Source organism: Eptatretus burgeri, chromosome 4, assembly GCF_056783735.1.
Source record: "Eptatretus burgeri isolate ZD-2024b chromosome 4, Ebu_testis_v1, whole genome shotgun sequence".
Classification (NCBI taxonomy): domain Eukaryota; kingdom Metazoa; phylum Chordata; class Myxini; order Myxiniformes; family Myxinidae; genus Eptatretus; species Eptatretus burgeri.
Genome location: NC_140964.1, coordinates 97,183,279 through 97,202,728, shown reverse-complemented (window position 1 = coordinate 97,202,728; position 19,450 = coordinate 97,183,279). Strand labels below are relative to the sequence as shown.

At 43.5% G+C, this 19,450-nt stretch overlaps 1 protein-coding gene across 1 annotated transcript in view; it reads left to right on the top strand.

The window, feature by feature from the left end:
* The first annotated feature begins 2,145 nt into the window (after positions 1–2,145).
* ATP6V1C1 (ATPase H+ transporting V1 subunit C1) overlaps positions 2,146–19,450 on the top strand; it is a 29,038-nt gene continuing 11,733 nt past the window's right edge. The window contains exons 1-7 of the mRNA XM_085879391.1: positions 2,146–2,500; positions 4,878–4,945; positions 7,058–7,143; positions 8,728–8,822; positions 12,789–12,880; positions 13,142–13,240; positions 13,471–13,539. Coding sequence (XP_085735517.1) covers positions 2,372–2,500; positions 4,878–4,945; positions 7,058–7,143; positions 8,728–8,822; positions 12,789–12,880; positions 13,142–13,240; positions 13,471–13,539 — 638 coding nt within the window. The 5' untranslated portion in view covers positions 2,146–2,371. The remainder of the gene's footprint in view (positions 2,501–4,877; positions 4,946–7,057; positions 7,144–8,727; positions 8,823–12,788; positions 12,881–13,141; positions 13,241–13,470; positions 13,540–19,450) is intronic.

The window sequence follows — 19,450 nt, the reverse complement described above, 5'->3', positions numbered from 1 at the left end:
AGGATGTGATTAATCGTTGACATCTTTGGTGTAAAGTCTGACTGCTGTGCATGCTGTAAAGCTTGACGTGAAATGATCCTGGAAGCTGAAGAATGCCAAAGTTGTACAAGTGATGATCAAGAACCTCATGGCATTGATGACGAAGAACCTCACAGAGATATTTAAAACCATCCCTGGGAATGTTACCACAAACAAACTACAGTTGGAAGCTCTCTGGGGCTCAGCGACGATCCTGAAGAGAGCCCTCGACGAAAATCTTTGAGAACAGAAAACTTCATGGGTTGGTCCATGAATCGTGACCCCTTAGCGAAATGAAGGTCGACACTTTGAGCCTGTCATGGGAGGACTCCATTCCACATTCTGAAACCCACCCATATGTGGAGACAGCAGGCAACAACAGCAACTTGTGCACACACACACACACACTCACACAGACACACACACACACTCACACAGACACACACACACACACACACACACACACACACACACACACTCTCACACAGACACACACACACTCACAAAGACACACACATACACCTCTAAACACACACACACACCCACACACATACAGACACACACCTACACACACACACACACACACACACAGACACACACACAGACACACACACAGACACACACACAGACACACACACACACACACACACACACACACACACACACACACACACACACACACTAGTGTCGGCAAGGATCTCCAACGAAGAAGGCCATTAGCCCATAAAAACCTGCGCTAATATTCCCAACCTATGGTTGTTTGTCTGTGCTCAATCCTTTTTAAAAGCTTGGCGTCAAACACGCAGTAGGTACCATTCTTAAAGACTTTGGTATGACTCAGCCTCCCGGACCAAGAACAAACCTCAAACCACTACGTCACAATGCGCTGGCATCACGTTCACCAAACATCTCAAGATGGAGGTGATAAAAAAAACGGGTTGGTCGGAATCAAAAAGGGCTTTTTTATTTTATTTTTAGATGTGATTGAAAATTGATTGTACTTTCCATCCAATACGGGTTTTAATCAATCTATAATTCCAGCACTGTGTGTGTGTCTGTGTGTGTGTCTGTGTGTCTGTGTCTGTGTCTGTGTCTGTGTCTGTGTCTGTGTCTGTGTCTGTCTGTGTCTGTGTCTGTCTGTGTCTGTGTCTGTGTCTGTGTATGTGTCTGTGTCTGTGTCTGTGTCTGTCTGTGTCTGTGTGTGTGTCTGTGTCTGTGTCTGTGTCTGTGTCTGTGTGTGTGTGTGTGTGTGTGTGTGTGTGTGTGTGTGTGTGTGTGTGTGTGTGTGTGTGTGACCGCTGTTTCTCGACAACCACTTGTCCGATCTAATTGAATCTTTGCTGGTCTATTGCTGGGGACCTGTGGATGTTCCTTTTCAAGGTTTGATATTAATCGGACAAGTGGTTCCCAAGTTACGTACATTTATTTACCAACCAATGACAAGACACGGTGCTATGACGTCACGATGGACGTTACAATTAATCTTGTTTTTTAATTCTTTTTTATCAATATTATTTTTTGCACGTTCGGCCACGCACTCGTGATACTAAAACGGGTCTGCGGATTTTCACAAACAAAACAGGTGAAATCCGTGAATGGATGCCACTTACCATCAATCGATGCTGTAACACTTCGTCATTAACTGCGATTGGTTTAATGATATGAACAAATTAAGCAGTTTTATAATTTCTTTCCGTATTTCTTTTCGAAAATTATTCGTATATCTGTTGGTAAATTCCTTGCAAATGTATTACTTCGAAAGTTCCATTGAGGGTGTATTTTCACGCTCCTTGTGTCATTTCTCCACATACGATTTTTTTTTCTTCGTATCTGTTTTTATGAATTGTTTAAAAATGACAAAACCCCGAACGAGGTGCGTTCGGTATCGTCTGCACTGTGTCGACCTTTCTGCAGGACACGTTTTATTCCTTGCTTTACCTTGTTAACATTTAATCATTTAATGTCTCATCTGCACCATGGTAAAATGTCCTCATGTGGACTGGTCGGTACCGTGCCAAAATAAATCCTGCTCTTAAATGCCTTTAATAACAAAACAGATCTTTGAAATACAAATATGATCGGCGATCTGGGAAGCACAAATTACCGATAACCAACAACAACAACAACATCAATCGCATTGAATTATATACGAGGTGTGTGACGTCACGGTGATACCGTCTGTTTTCAAGTCCGGGGCCTGAAAGTACCATCGAAACGGGCGAAGGTCGCTGCTGGGTGTCTGTGGGGAGCTCCACCTGAGACGCCTCACAAGGTCACGCCGTCTTCACCTTGTACAGTGGCCCAAGTCTTGTGCAACTGTCAGTGTCTCCAATTGCACATATACGTTGTCGTTATGTCCGAGTTCTGGCTTGTATCCGCTCCAGGGGACAAAACCTGCCAACAAACGTGGGAAAACCTGAACGCCGAGACCTCCCGGGCATCTCTGTCTACCAACTTCAAATTTCATATTCCTGACCTCAAGGTCTCTTGTCTGCACAGCATTTCACTGTCTGTCTATATTCTGTTCACCTGTCTCTCTACCTAAGTTCTGCTCACCTGTCTGTCTGTCTATATTCTGTTGACCCGTCTGTCTGTCTATATTCTGCTCACCTGTCTGTCTGTCTATATTCTGCTCACCTGTCTGTCTGTCTATCTTCTGTCCACCTGTCTGTCTATATTCTGTTCACCCGTCTGTCTGTCTATATTCTGTTCACCCGTCTGTCTGTCTATATTCTGTTCACCCGTCTGTCTGTCTATATTCTGTTCACCCGTCTGTCTGTCTATATTCTGCTCAACTGTCTGTCTGTCTATGTTCTGTTCACCTATTTATCTGTGTATATTCTGTTCATCTCTCTGTCTATATTCTGTCCACCTGTCTGTCTATCTTCTGTCCACCTGTCTGTCTATCTTCTGTCCACCTGTCTGTCTGTCTATATTCTGTTCAGCTGTCTGTCTGTCTATATTCTGTTCAGCTGTCTGTCTGTCGATATTCTGTTCATCTGTCTGTCTGTCTATATTCTGTTCACCTGTCTCTCTACCTAAGTTCTGCTCACCTGTCTGTCTGTCTATATTCTGTTGACCCGTCTGTCTGTCTATATTCTGCTCACCTGTCTGTCTGTCTATATTCTGCTCACCTGTCTGTCTGTCTATATTCTGCTCACCTGTCTGTCTGTCTATCTTCTGTCCACCTGTCTGTCTATATTCTGTTCACCCATCTGTCTGTCTATATTCTGTTCACCCGTCTGTCTGTCTATATTCTGTTCACCCGTCTGTCTGTCTATATTCTGCTCAACTGTCTGTCTGTCTATGTTCTGTTCACCTATTTATCTGTGTATATTCTGTTCATCTCTCTGTCTATATTCTGTCCACCTGTCTGTCTATCTTCTGTCCACCTGTCTGTCTATCTTCTGTCCACCTGTCTGTCTGTCTATATTCTGTTCAGCTGTCTGTCTGTCGATATTCTGTTCATCTGTCTGTCTGTCAATATTCTGTTCACCCGTCTGTCTGTCTATATTCTGTTCATCTGTCTGTCTCTTCTGTTCACCCGTCTGTCTGTCTATATTCTGTTCATCTGTCTTTCTATATTCTGCTCACCTGTCTGTCTGTCTATGTTCTGTTCACCTATTTATCTGTGTATATTCTGTTCATCTGTCTGTCTATATTCTGTTCACCCGTCTGTCTGTCTATATTCTGTTCACCTGTCTGTCTATTCTGCTCACCTGTCTGTCTGTCTATGTTCTGTTCACCTATTTATCTGTGTATATTCTGTTCATCTGTCTATATTCTGTTCACCTGTCTGTCTGTCTATATTTTGTTCACCTGTCTGTCTGTCTATATTCTGTTCAGCTGTCTGTCTGTCGATATTCTGTTCACCTGTCTGTCTGTCTATATTCTGTTCATCTGTCTTTCTATATTCTGCTCACCTGTCTGTCTGTCTATGTTCTGTTCACCTATTTATCTGTGTATATTCTGTTCATCTGTCTATATTCTGCTCACCTGTCTGTCTATATTCTGCTCACCTGTCTGTCTGTCTATATTCTGTTCATCTGTCTTTCTATATTCTGCTCACCCGTCTGTCTGTCTATGTTCTGTTCATCTGTCTTTCTATATTCTGCTCACCTGTCTGTCTGTCTATGTTCTGTTCACCTATTTATCTGTGTATATTCTGTTCATCTGTCTGTCTATATTCTGTTCACCCGTCTGTCTGTCTATATTCTGTTCACCTGTCTGTCTATTCTGCTCACCTGTCTGTCTATTCTGCTCACCTGTCTGTCTGTCTATGTTCTGTTCACCTATTTATTTGTGTATATTCTGTTCATCTGTCTATATTCTGTTCATCTGTCTATATTCTGTTCACCCGTCTGTCTGTCTATATTCTGTTCACCTGTCTGTCTATTCTGCTCACCTGTCTGTCTGTCTATGTTCTGTTCACCTATTTATCTGTGTATATTCTGTTCACCCGTCTGTCTGTCTATATTCTGTTCACCTGTCTGTCTCTCCCTATTCTGTTCACCTGTCTGTCTCTCCCTATTCTGTTCACCTGTCTGTCTCTCCCTATTCTGTTCACCTGTCTGCAGCAGGTTTTGCACAATAAGCAAGTTCACGTGTCCAGTTATTATATCCGCCTGTCATATGTGAACAGCCATGTTCGGCTGAAAAGAGGAACCATAACTGTTTTTTGGGCGATGCGTCTTTTAAATAATCCTATGATGTGCAAAATAAACCCCCAATTTGAGTCATGTCGTTGAGTTCGAAAGCGACTCGAGTTGAAATTTGATTTTCTCGAGATAGCTGTGAAGTACAACATCAATGACAGTTTATAAATACGCTATTAATGATTGTGTGCTTTTGTTTCCCAGGTAGGAACACTCGATGTACTTGTGGGTCTCTCCGATGAGCTCGCAAAACTGGACACCTTTGTGGAAGTGTAAGTGCAATGTTTTTGTTTTCATTTCCTCGCACCGTCCTAACAGCTTTTTTCAACTGCAGTGGATTCGGTTTTTGATGTAAATGATAAAAAAAATACTTCAAGTTAATAAATGACCTTGTGGTTACGTGACAACACTGTCGGCACTTACAGTTGTAGTGATGGCTGTCTCGCTGACATCAAAAGCAAGCTTGATGTTTGATCAAGACCTTTAAAGATGCCACACCAATTGTAAAAAAAAAAAAAAAAAAAAAAAAAATGAGTTGAGAGAGTGAGATGGAAGGTCAGGCTGGCAGGATGTCCTCGAGGTTTGCACACTCGCAGATAAATCATCTAGCCTGGGCTTGAATCCCAACCTCTCTATAAACTGTCATCCCGGTGTTTCACAGGCAGTGGGATTCATCAATGCGCGTGTGCCCTCCCTCGGATCAACATTAAATGGGAATCCCTTCTGCTGACATTAGTCGGTGGATGTTAAAGATCCCACGGTGTCCTTCGCGAAGAGTAGGCAAGCTATCGCCGGCACCATGGCCAAATTCCAAATTCCTGCTCGAACTGCTGCTGGGAGAGGGATGGCGAGCCACCCGGCATGACCCTGGCCTGGAAACTGCTTCAGCAGAACCAAAGCTCTGTAACACTGAGTATGGTGCATTGGATCGGAGATGGAAGGTCGACGATGTCTGATCAATCTGATTTTTTTTTTTTTTTGATCAGGCTCAAGTAATATCAAAGCGATGGAGGAAAGGCAGATACAATAGTAGTGTGGGAATAGCCTGACACCAGCAAACAGGTGAATGCCTAAATATTTTATAGACAAGAAAAGAGTGAGAAAGATCGTGGTTTTGGGAGGGTCCTTTTCCAATTCTGCTGTCTTGAACTGTCTTGAACCCCAAGAAGGAAAAATTTGATCGTATCGACTCAGGCAGACGATTCCACATGGAGGAAAGGGAGAAATGAAGTAAAGGTGAGCAGTAAACCTAGATTTTAGAGAATTACCAAGGAGGGGTTGTAAAAATAATGTGTGTATCCTGAATGGGCGGGGAAGGTGTTGACGGCTGAAAGAAAATTGAGGCAACCAACCTGTCCGTAATTAGAGAGCAACAGGCCTCTTGTTTCCCGTGCTTCCATGTGAGAGATGCTAATGATGTCAATAGCGATGGATCCCACAGCAGGCAGGAGTGAGAGGTGTGCAACAGGCACAGCAGCCCATGGCAGAGCAGTATTCCATTGAGCTATGCATGGACAAAGGTCTTGCGTAGACCAAAAGAGGTGAGTGAATAAAAAAAATTGGGCTAGATCTGTCATTTTGTTTTCTTTCCATTGAACTGTACTAGAGGATGATGTGATGATGTTTTGTCACTGACAACGTGCCGAATGTACATCACTGTGTACCAGACTGCGACCTTCGGAACATCCTCATGATATGTGTGTGTATGTATATATATATTACCAATAATATGGGGTAATAGGCATGGCCATGTAACAATCTGCCTGCCCCACCTGGCATGTCTCCGTGTGACGCTCGTCCATTCGTTGTGTTTGTCTCTCATCACTTCCATTGCTGAAGTGGTTGTTCTGAATGACTGGATTCTTCCCTTTTGTACTTTGCTAATAACATTGGAAACCTGTCAACTTTCCATTTGAATATAAACAAAATCTATTTTTATTCCTTCATCATTGGTGATGGCGTCACTTACACTGCAGCGAGAACCCCACGGCACCAGGCATAACTTTGGGGAGCAAATGGAAGACTACCTTGCGTTGGTGAAGTGACCCTGTTCTGTAATGGAGCTGCACTCCTGCAGTCGGTCCTTGACATAATCGACTAAATTGTCAAATGTTCTTTAAAATCTGAAGACCTGGGCTCGCACAATTTTATCACAACAGTGTGTTGGTCAAGGATGTCTTTTTTTTTTTTTTCTTTTTTTTTGGTTTACATTATTTTGAAGTGACATTTTGGTTGATCTTAGGACCTTTTGTTAACTTCCTTTGGCTTCTTGCGATTCCACTTGTCTGTCCAGCAGCACGTATTATAAACGAGATGCTAAGATGATGGAATGTTTTATTTTGCCACGACAATCAGTGTTGTTGTCCTGTATTTACATTTTCCAGAGTGGTGAAGAAGGTTGCTCACTACATGGCAGAAGTTCTGGAAGATACACGGGACCGTGTTCAAGAGAATCTGCTTGCGAATGGACGTGAGTGTCAGTCAATCAAACATAGAATGACGTATCCGGTGGTGTAGTGCCAAATTTGAGGTGCAAAGATGTCAGCCGCAACGTCATCGCCAGATCTACCGTCACATCTAGTTTTACCATGACGCTAACCATTGGAGTCCCTGAGTGACAAATGATCTAGGCATATTTTACGATGATAAACAAAAGCATAACACACATACACACTCACCCAAACCCACACTTGATCTCACAATTCAGAATCTCCTTTTTAAAAAAACGTCGAATCAGTTGGTCTCTAACCACCGTTCGTTTTTCAACAAAGCTATGTATTTTAAGAATTAAAGATACGTTAATTTTTTTTTTTTAATCAAGTACCATGCGATGAGGGCTGGCAGGATGGCTTGGAGGTACACACACTTGCCTCGACACTGTCTTGCCTGGGTTTGAATCCTGATCCAGCTATAATCTGTCATCCATCTTTACAGGCAAGGTGATTCATCAGTGTGTCCTCCCTCAGATGGAATTAAACTGGGCATCCTGTCTGCCATCATTAGTTCTTTATTTATTGACTTTCTTGGAGTTGACACAATAGGATGAGGCTTTGGGGCCGGATAAACATCCGAAAGTATTGAAGTTGATGGCAGAACAGATGAGCATAATGTTAACATTCTAACATCATGCTTATCTGCTCTGCCAAAATGAATATGTGTCATTGATGTATTGTAGGCCTACCTTTGCTCGTTCAACACGATAGCCATTCTTCACAAAAACAGCCACATCACTGATCCACTCGGATTTTAACTAGTTGTCGACATCCAAAGTTTTCCATGCCTTTATGTCTTCCAGGGTGTAAATACTTTTTGTTAATACAAGATAATTCGCTAAATCTCTGTATAAAATGGTTGGAATGTTTGTCTCGCTTCTGGATCATGCTGTCTTCGGCAATTTGTATGGGCCTGTGTTTTTGTAATATTGCTCCCTAGACAGTGTACCCAGCATATTGACATATCTCAGCTTCAGGATAAGCTTTGCCCCTAATTATATGGCCATGAAAGCATACAAAGCACAATAATTCAACTGATCGTGAACGTGGGTGTGTTTGTTTATTTATTTATTTTTTAAACAGTTGCGGAGCCGAGCTCCATTTCGGATGGATTGAGGTGCTGGAGCAGTGCTCTCATGCGCTCGGCACCACTACACCCTGGATATATCATATAATTGGCCTGAGTGCTGAGTTAGAAGAGTGCTGATTTGGGATCGGCTGAATTGGTTTGTGCGTATGACGGGATGGTGATGTGGAGTAGAGTGGAGTGTGAGTTGATGAGAGTTAGTAATTTGAGTTGATATTAATGAAGGGGTAGTAATGGGGAATTATTTTTTACTTTTGAAGTGGGGGATACAGGAGCATCTTAGGTGCAGTGAAGGACATGACAGTTTGCCTCACCTGAACTGTGGCCAAAATACGATGCGTGAATTAGCCTTTTACAATGCTAGATAGGATGGCTTGCGCAGATGCTCTTGCTTAGTGAAACGAACAACACATCGATTTTGAAGGATACACCTTGCTGCTAATCTGATCCTTGACCTTTTTGACTGATCCTTCAGTTGACCTTGTGACATATGTTACTCGGTATCAGTGGGACATGGCAAAGTACCCCATCAAGCAGTCCCTGAAAAACATCTCGGACATCATTTCAAAGGTATTTTATTTTCTTCTTGCTATTCTGTCTCTTGCTTTCTTTCACCTGTCCTACTATGGATGTCGTGTCTGTGACCATTTGTCAAAGCGAGGTCAGTGCTTAAGGCGTGAATTGCATGGACCAAACAATAGAGATGTCATTGTTTTATTTATCTTCATATTTTGAACGATGCATTTGCATTGTGTAAAAAATTTTTAAAAGCTCAACAATGTTTGTGAACAGGATTTGTATATTTCATGTTGATGGGACTGTGGATCCTCCACAAGCAAGACACCTGCAGTGATTGATACAATTTTTTTATAAATACCATTGTCATGCCAATTACAAGTATCTTTTGAGCCAAGAGTAAAGATAGATACTTTTACACAACGATGATTTTCATCACACTTAACACGTATTACTGAGTCTGAGAACAACACGGTGTTTGTGTTTTCCTTGACACGGTGACTGGACGTGTCCAACAATAGGCCACTTACTTGTGTATGGGTGACTTAAAGTGGCTTGGAGTTCGTAACATAAAAGATGTGACCGAGCATAAGGAACAGAGAGAGACAGACACAGATATGCAAAAAGGTCCAAGTGGTCTTAAGCTCTAAATGGTCAAGGGTCTAATCTGTCTGAAGGGTCAAGGGTAAGGGGTCTGAATGGCATTAAGGTTTGAGGGGTCCAAAGGGATTTAAGCTGTGTAAAGGTTTAGGGGTTATTGGGATCGAAAGGGTATAAAAGGTCTAAAGCCCTGTTCTTCATTGCGTGGCCTGTGAGCCACTGACCGCCCCTGGTGGCCTAAAGTGCGGCCCCAACACGTGGCCGATAAAACACAAATGTGAAAACGCCCCACAACAATCTTCCATAAATGCTATCAAATTCACTCAATGGATTCAAATGTGTATATAAAAAACTATATATATATATATATATATATATATATATATATATATATATATATATATATATGTATATGTGTCTATGTATGTATATACAGGGGGCTGCAAAAGTACGTATACAGTAATGAAAAACAAAACGTGCAAAACTGTATACCTACTTTTGCAGCCCCGTGTGTGTGTGTGTGTGTGTGTGTGTGTGTGTGTGTGTGTGTGTGTGTGTGTGTGTGTGTGTGTGTGTGTGTGTGTGTGTGTGTGTGTGTGTGTGTGTGTGTGTGTGTGTGTGTGTGTGTGTGTGTATATATATATATATGTATATATATATATATGTATGTATATATATATATATATATGTATGTATGTATATATATATATATATATATATATATATATATATATATATATATATATATATATATATACATATGCGGCCAGGGGTACCGAGACACCAGCTTGTCACTCAGGAATTAATTCCCGGTTGTCCTCGGTAGAGCCGGACCTGGGGCCACCGCTCGCAATTAATGTTGCGGTACGGTGGGTTGTTTTAAAACCACGAACGCCACCCAGTCAACCACGAGTTCCAGTGTCCACCATCTACTTATTCCGTTTAACAAGAGGTCACATGGTTACCTGAGTGGGGAGCGTGCCCTTGGCAAAGCACCAATCTTATCTGATTAGATTTTAATTAGGGCGGCCGAGCGTTTTAACCGCTGGTACGTGTCGACTATTTTTGGTCAAATCTGTGGTAATTACCTCCCAGTCGATCTCAGTTCAAGCAATGCTAGACCAATGGAAGGAAAGGACAAACACGGACAGGTTGGAAATCGACAAATGATTTATTAATAATAAAATAAATAATTAAAAGAACTTTATTTTCTGAGGTAAATAAATGAATTGATTTCAAAGCAATATCAATCAAAATACCAGGGAAGAGACAAAGAGCAGATGCTTGTCGGGGGTTGACTTACTTACAGCGAAACACAGACATGGGTACCTAACAGATCATTCTGGGGGTGGGGGGGGGGAACAATCGTCTCACTCATCAGAGTAGTTGTTCGTGAAGTAAAAACGTCCTGAAATGTGTGCGAGCGTGTCACGTCCGTTGTCAGCACCCAGCCTTGCCGTGCAGCCTCTTGCGAACAGCCTTGAACGCCAATCGACGTCTGGGAGGGCACCGAGATCGTCTGTCGCGGGTTTAGACCCTGGTGCTGCAACACAGGCAGTTCCTCACACCTCATGAAACTGGTGACGTCCACTGACCCACACGGTCCGTCGGTGACTGACCCGCGCCTCAAACGTCGGTGCTGCTCACACCCACACACGCACCACACGTTCACTTGCTCACTTGTGGGCTTGCACGCTTCCTCCTCCTTTTCCTCTCTGGCCTTCTTTCTCTTTCTTCTCTCTGCCTCCTCTGACTTCGCCTCTTTTCCTCTCACTTCTCTCACCATTTTCCTCTCACTTTTCTCTCCGGTTCGCTTCTTCCCTCGCGCGCTTCAATTCTCGCTGTCTTTCTCGTTCTCTTCTCCCTCCTCTTCCTCTCGCCTCTGCTTTATTCCTCAGAACGGACCTCCAATTCGTTTTATATCTGTGGGCCGTCTCGGCAGGCGTAGTCCACCCCAAGCTCACCCCCCCTCCCCACTTGCGCATGGTTACCATGACAACACGTGCGCTCTCAAAAAAGGCGGGCGTTGGAGCTCGCGAAAGAATGTTGCTGAGGAAAAATGAGGGTAGGCTTCAGAGCTCGCGAAATAACGTTGCTGAGGAAATACAAGGGCTTGTGTCAGAGCGCCTATCCAGGAGGAACAAAAAGTTCTCCACCTATGATGTCATAGCTCACATGGTTTGATGGCTCTGATTTTTTTTTTTAATGGAATAATCTATATATTACTAAAACTCTCATCTTCTATGTATGTATGTATGTATGTATGTATGTATGTATGCTCCTGAAATACAGCCAAAACGGTACACGATAGTGCAAAAAATTTCGGCCCACCTTACTTACCATTCTCCTGCGGTGTGCAGTATCAAGTTTCGTTCAAATCGGGCAATGAAAAAATTATTTAAAAATAAATTCCTGATTCAGTTAAGTACTCTTCGGGATTATTTGATCAATGCAAACAACCTCAGTGGTATAGTTCGCTGGAGCTATCTTTTTTTTTTCTTGAAATGATTTATTTTAAAATCTCAAACATTTAGTATCGACAAAGAACTATTTATTTTTAAGCATAAAATAAACATCGCCATTTTGATCTAATACTTCCGTGTTCATGAATAAATAAAATTGTGTTTAGAAGATTACGCACAATAATTTCTTCGACTTTCTTTTCTCTGTTTTTTTTTTCACATTGACGCACAATATTTTTTTTTATCAACCGCTGTCACAACGGGAACCCAACGGGTTCACGGGTCGTCTAGTAAACCTTTCAAAATGTTCTTCTCCAGAACAGCTTGACAGATCGAGGGGAAACTTCACCCACATGTTCCCCAAGCTTTGGGGATACCAGGGTTTTCACAAATAAGTGATAGGTCACAAGGTCTGGCAGCCATATTGGATTGAACAAAAATATATTAAAAAAATTCTCTTGAACTGCTTCATCAATCAATGTGAAATGTCAGTTATGATTTAGTAGTCATGGGAAATGTATGTTTTAAATTTCAACCTGATCGGCTGCATGATCTGGCAGCCAGAATCATTTAATATTTTGAATCTAGGTTCAGGGATTTAAATCAAACTTGGGGTAAGTATGTATAATGATGTAATAATCTGGGCGGAGGCATATCTTGTGACGTCATCGAAGAGTGCCCTTCGAGTTGTATCTGATAATTGAATGATGTCGATGTGACAGCAAATGTCATGATTACGTTGTCGTCTGTTCTGGGCCTCATTTAAGGTGGTGTTTAAATCAGAATGTCTCTACGGTTGGTTCTTCCTGGTTAGCTTTCAGCATACTGGAACATCCCTTCTATAAGTCTCTTATTCTGAGAGTTATCCTTAAAGTTCTTGTTTTAAATTTGCTCGGTTCTTATAATCCTCTCCATTCTTTGTTTTCTTCTCCTCCCACACCTTTATGAATCATAACAGCAAGTTGCACAAATTGACAACGATCTTAAAGCTCGAGCCTCTGTTTACAACAACCTAAAGGGTAGCCTGCAGAGCCTGGAGAGAAAGAACACGTGAGCATTTGAAAGGGGTGTGGGTGATGTTAAATTTTTGGAAGGGATGGCTATGGATGGGGTAGTACAAATTGTTAGTGAATTCTAGCTGCAAGTGCAGGTATTATTTAATAAATCTTTAGGGTATGGGTTATACAGTTGGACTGTTAAAAGGAAATTAGAGAATTTTAGCATTTCAGCACAGCCTGACCTTATTCTTTTGACAAAAATAAGGTGCTGTGTGCCAGCATTGTTCTTGATGCCAGTTGCTCCTTCCTTCAGCGGCAGCCTTTTGACCAGGAGCCTGGCTGATGTGGTAAAGAAAGAACACTTCATCCTCGACTCTGAATACCTTGTTACATTGCTCATTGTCATCCCAAAGTGAGCTCTACACACATCTAGTGGTGCAGTATTCTTTCCTGTGCACGATGTTGGTGTTGTTTGGTTACAGTGATGTATTTGTGGCAATGTGCCTCAATTTGAGATTTTATTTTGTGGATCCTTCATTCTTGATATCAACCTCATCTTTCCTCCATAAATGCTCTTCTCATCTCTTACCAACCCATTCTCAGTTTTGCTTTCCCATTTTGTTGAACCCTGTCACCTTGTAGGGCGAGTTATTCTGATTGGGAGAAATCATATGAGACCTTGTCGGATATGGTGGTACCAAGATCCAGCAAGTACAACCCCCACCATGCAACATGTCAGCATCTGGCGCATGAATTAAAAATGGCTGAAAGTTGGAAATCCTAAACCGATTATATCAGTATATAATGGAAAAAGTTACGTGATCCTCATATTTATTGTCATCTTTGACTATTAGCTGACACAACCTTGACATGACCAAAGTGCACATTTATTCTTGAAAAAGGTATGCTCGAGTTTCTGACTGTCCTAAAAAGTAGCCAGAGATAGTAACATCATTTATAGAAAAGGTCTCTGTAAATTTCAGAGATACAAATGAGGTAAATACGAATCAGGTGCAGTTAAGTTATTCAACTTAGCATCCCTGGAACACCTTTGGCTTCTTGATGTTGCATCTCTTGTATGAACCCAAAATCTATTTTGAAGATAATTAGAGAATGGAAAGCAACTTAATGCAATTGGCTCTGTTTGTTTGTCTGTTCCAATCTCAAATCCTTGTATGGACAATTGGTCCAGTTTGTAGAATTTGTGAAACATTTATTATAATTGACACTCCGAATCATGAGGCAACGGATTTAAGTTGAAGGCAGAGGACTCGTCACAGCCAAAAGGTCCACACACTGCCCATACTGTATTTGTTGTTTCATTCATATTGGTGTTATTTATTAGTCCATTTCCTCTTTCAACAGAGGGCCGAAAGGTTTGCTCTCCGTCTGTCCGTCTCATCTTTGGTTTTTCAGATTTTTTTCCCCATACCCTTTAACATATTTAATTGAATCTTGATACAAGGCTTTATTCAATGTTAAGTTACAGAAAAAGTAAGTTTCAGGGAGTTTCATAAATTTTTCACAGAGTTATGCCCTTTTTAAACTTCAAAAATATCACAATATATTGTTGTAGAATTCCCGCCCGTCGGCGTGCGAACGACCGCGTCTAACCAATAGCGGTCCCTTCGCCCACCGAACGGACAATCCAGTCGTGACTTTCTGGAACAACGCCAGAAACCAGTCACGGGTGGGTTTTTAATCCCACCACGGCCCAGTCCGTATTCTACCCGCGCGATATAGGGTCAATCGCCGAATATCGATATACCTAAGTACCCGCGTGGGTAACCTACCGAGGGACCGTACCTCGGCGAAGGCCTGCTTGGACACGAACCGCTTAAGCGGTCCGTTCCGTTCTGGGATAACCGAGCGGGTATTATCGCCAGACCTCGCCGGACCCGATTCTATTTATCGGCTATTTAAAAACCAACTATATTCCGAGTGCAAGATGATGGGGCAGTTCAATGAGGGAATGGACGCAACGAACAGTTTACATTCACACAAGGACATTTATTATAATAGAGCACGTATGCAATTAAACAAGGCAAAACACGTATGCAATTATACAAGCAACAAAAGCACGACAAAAGAACTACAACCGTCTACTTATTATGTACAGTCACTTGCACTTAACAATTTCCTACTTATTATATGGGCCCACGTACACACACACACACACACACACACACACACACACACACACACACACACACACACACACACACACAAGAAATGGTGGCAGAGGCGTTTAATAATGAGCTCCAGCTCGGAGGACAGGTGACCTGAAACCCAGAGCCTATCTCGCACCTCTCCACCTCGTGTGGTCTTCAAGTTGTTCGGACCCGGGCTCCAGCGAGAGCGAGCTGGATCCAATCGCCGCGAGCTGCGATCCTTCCTGAGCTCCCGCGAATCCTCCCGCGCTTCTCAACACGTGCTGGTGAGACGAGGCGCCGATACTTCCCATCGATGCGTCGCTTCCCCGAGGAACCACCTCCAAGAAGAGGTCGATGTTGCACCAAGCCGGGAACCAAAATGGAGAACAAAGAGCTTCACAAACCAAGAAGAAGAAGCCACCACTCGCAGCTCGAGCCGAGCGACCGGCTTAACTTCCTTCCAAACAGGGCAGCTTGAAGCAAAAAGCTCTCCCGAGCCAAGCAGAAGCCGAAGCTCACGGAACCATCAAAGCAAAAAGCCTCCAAAAAGCCTTCTCCCGAGTCAGGCCTCAGCCGAAGCTCACCGAGCCAGCCGAAGCAAAAAGCTTCCGAAGGCCTCAACCCTAACGTAAGCCAAGCAGGACCCGACGGTCTGCTAAACGGCTACTCTCAACTCCCTTCTCCAACTCTGCCCTCTCGAACTCTCCCCTCTCCAACTCTGCCCTGAACAAAAGAAAAAGATCTCCTCTTATCCTTCTCCGCCCTTCCCCTGATCCCGGCGACTCATGCGCTCGTGCTCCATTCCCCCCCCCCCGCTCAACCAAGGGTGGGAGGGAGTTGTTGAGTCATGAGTCATGGGACTGCAGGATTCTTCTTCCTCTTCGCAGAAGAGGGGGAGGGATGTCTACATTGTTCGTTCCCTAACTATTAAATCGATCCGCAGCGCATCTAATCGATTTCTGAACATTTAAACAATGAAAGGTGAGCTATCTAGGAAACAAGCACTTATCGACATTGCTGACGAAAGGAACCTGTATGTTGTGTGCAATCGAATTCCCAAATTCGTAACACTACCCCCTTCCCTTTTTACAGACTCGTCCCGAGTCGTCAAATTTTCATGTGACCAGCATGTGTAAGATTTCCCTGAGTGCGACATTTCTTTGTATGTGTCCCAAAAATAAATAACCTAATGCGCTGCGTAACTAACTAAACAAACTCTCAGACTCATTCGGACAATTTAACTAAAATTGCCGGCGATAAAGCAAAGATGCAGGTGGGGTTCCACGTATTTACAATTTTCACTCAACCTATCCATTACTGAACCATGGCCCAGGACTTGTGATCTGTGAAAGGGGAGAAGGTAAAAGTCATTTCAAAGTTCATTGATGCAGGGGAATGGATGGAGATGGTCGCAAAACACAAATGAGCATGATGGATGCACGGGCTGCCTGCAGGGCAGTCCTTGCAAAACTGGATGTTCCTGGCGCACATGGTGATGGATGGACACAGGGGCAAACGCAAACAAGGGCTAGCAGGCATGGGGTCATGGCAGAGGCAGGCAAACGAGGCATGGCAAGGCAACTCCATGCAGAACAGGCGGCTGCAGCACAACAGGCCGGCAGGTGAAGCTGGCCAGCCTCTGGTGTGGTTCCATCAGGTCTGGAGGGAGTGTGGTGGTGCCGGCCGCTCTGAAGGCGGGCTCGGACCTAGCCTACTGTCTCCCCCCACTCTATCGCCTTTGCCTCTCTCTGTCCATACCCACTCCCATAATTTGCCACACAACACAACAAAATTTTGCCCCTCTATTTTTATTTCCCTTTTATAATTGTCTCCCTTACCCCCTTTATCGTCATTGTCCGGCTAGCCTGTCATGTCCACCTAGCCTACTCCCAACCCCTACGTTCCCTCTCTGGAGGGGAATAGGGAGAGACTAGCGTCCTGTCTCGAGGCCCAACGAAGCCTCAGAATGGCCTCCTCAGAGTTCAGCGATCTACCAAGGTGAGTCCAGCGGCCTACAATGAGCGAAGGGATGGATGGTGCAAAGGGGTACATCTCCTATCTACCCTAACATTTATTAACCTGAAACTACCCCAGGGCTTTCCAAAAACGCCTCACACTTTAAAACTATCAGTTCTAAAAACCATGATTCCCATCGCCTGTGTTGGTGTCCATTATAAATTTGAGCCTTGCCCTCAAATTTTCACATGTGCCCTCGCACAATTTCCTGGCTGGGCAGCGTGGCTCAACTGGCAGGAACTCCCCCTCTGCCGAACTCTAACCATGGCACCCCCAGGCCTGCAGGCTGCCTCCGAGCCGAGCTGCTCCCTACAATGCGGGGGGTTGCCCTCTCTGGAATTGCCCCCCTCCGATGCCCACGTGGGGTGTTGATGCCCCGGGTCCCTTTCTGAGGGTCGCCCGTGCCCACTACATTGCCCCCGTGGCATTTTGGCGCTACGGGTCCCGTTTCCGATGGGTCGCCCATGCCCACTACACTATCCCGCCCCCTCTTGGGCCCTTGGCCTACTCTGGCCGACTAGTCCGGTGCCCGGGGTGCCCACTAAACAAAACTCACCTTTCCACAGCCATGCTCCCAGCCAGTCCATGAACTCCTGCACCCATCCAAACGGGTTCCGTGCCTTCTCTCGACACCAACAAAATGACCTCCTGTTAATAAATTTGAATAACCCCTCGCGAACACACGTGCTCCGCTCGTCGGAGCTTCACACACGCCCGCGTGGAGAACCCATCCGGTCCAAATCCACATCCAGCCTACCTTCTGTCCATCAGCGGGATCGGCTAATCCACCACGTGCTTTTACCACGACTCATGCGCTCGTGCTCCATTCCCCCCCCCCCCCCGCTCAACCAAGGGTGGGAGGGAGTTGTTGAGTCATGAGTCATGGGACTGCAGGATTCTTCTTCCTCTCCGCAGAAGAGGGGGAGGGATGTCTCCATTGTTCGTTCCCTAACTATTAAATCGATCCGCAGCGCATCAAATCGATTTCTGAACATTTAAACAATGAAAGGTGAGCTATCTAGGGAACTAGCACTTATCGACATAGCTGACTAAAGGAACCTGTATGTTGTGTGCAATCGAATTCCCAAATTCGTAACACTATGTACGTGGGTCAGTGTTCAGCTGCCCTGACTCCACCCCACTGCTTTACACCCATTGGCTGAACAGCTGGCCTGACTCCACCCCAATAAAATCATGTTCCGCCATTCCATGAAACAGCACAGATCGGCAGGCCTTAGGCCTGGGTGTTAGTCCATGGCCCAGTGCAATTGGAATAATTCCACGTATATATAATACAAGCATGATGTATTATATATGCACATAAATCGTATGCATGTTTTTGCTTCATGTATTGTTGTTGAAGAAATTTAATTCACAAGTTCCTTCAACAATTTATTTTAACAGAGTTGAATTACTTGAAACATGTATGGAGGGAGGAATCCCATCAATGGTGGAGTCCTCTCTGACTAAGTGCTTCAGTGTCTCTTTTATACATTCAAACAAACAATGAAGCAATTAGATGATTTGAGCAATACAAGATGAGATCTGCTTGTGGAGCTAAATTTTAAGCACAAACAACTTTCTCAACAATGATGAAATCCAAAGCCAGCTGCAGAAAACAGGCTAAAACATATTTATTTTTTTAATATGAAGTAAACCAGAATATAAAAGCTATTTAATCATGTAACTAAATGGGTCTTGTCAATTCCATTAACACATAAATCATCGTTAATTTATAGAGCACAAAGAAAATGAATATTCCTAACAGAGTCATCTCAATTAAAGCATGCCACATGGTTTTAATCAATATTGTGATATGGGCAGAATGTTTTCATGTTATCAGATTAGTTGCAACTTAAAACATTACAGCTGAGAGGTCTAAAAATGCTTTAAGAGTACAGAAAAAGCTTGTGACTAATTCCCTTACATGATTTCCCATTCCACATTGCTTCTAATATAACCCATCTACTTCACAAAGCATTAAACTTATACTGATTTAAGTTTAATTCAAACAGAATGCAAAAGCTTGGAAATGTGAATTAATTGCTACTCATTTAACAAGTTGCGAAAAGCAAAGCCTCACGGAGTAGCCGATAACATCTTATCTTGCAAAACCATGCATTTTGCAAGAGCACCCAGGCTTCACAGTTTGTCACGAGAGAAACTTTTAACATGTTTTCACAGGCTTGGTCAAATTAACATACTGCGTTTGGACTTTTAATTTTTTAATGCTTTTAATTTGAAAACTACATCCACAATATACATCAGGTGATGAGGCAGCACAGATCGGCAAGCCTCAAGTCTTTGGCTTGGGTGTTAATCCATGGCCGAATGCAATTGGAATGATCCCAGGTCTATAACCACGATGTATTATATTGTTGTGGGCTGGGGGTCGGTGGCGAGAATGACCGCGAGGTGGGGAAGTTTACGCCGTCTCCCACTGGTCTCCCCGG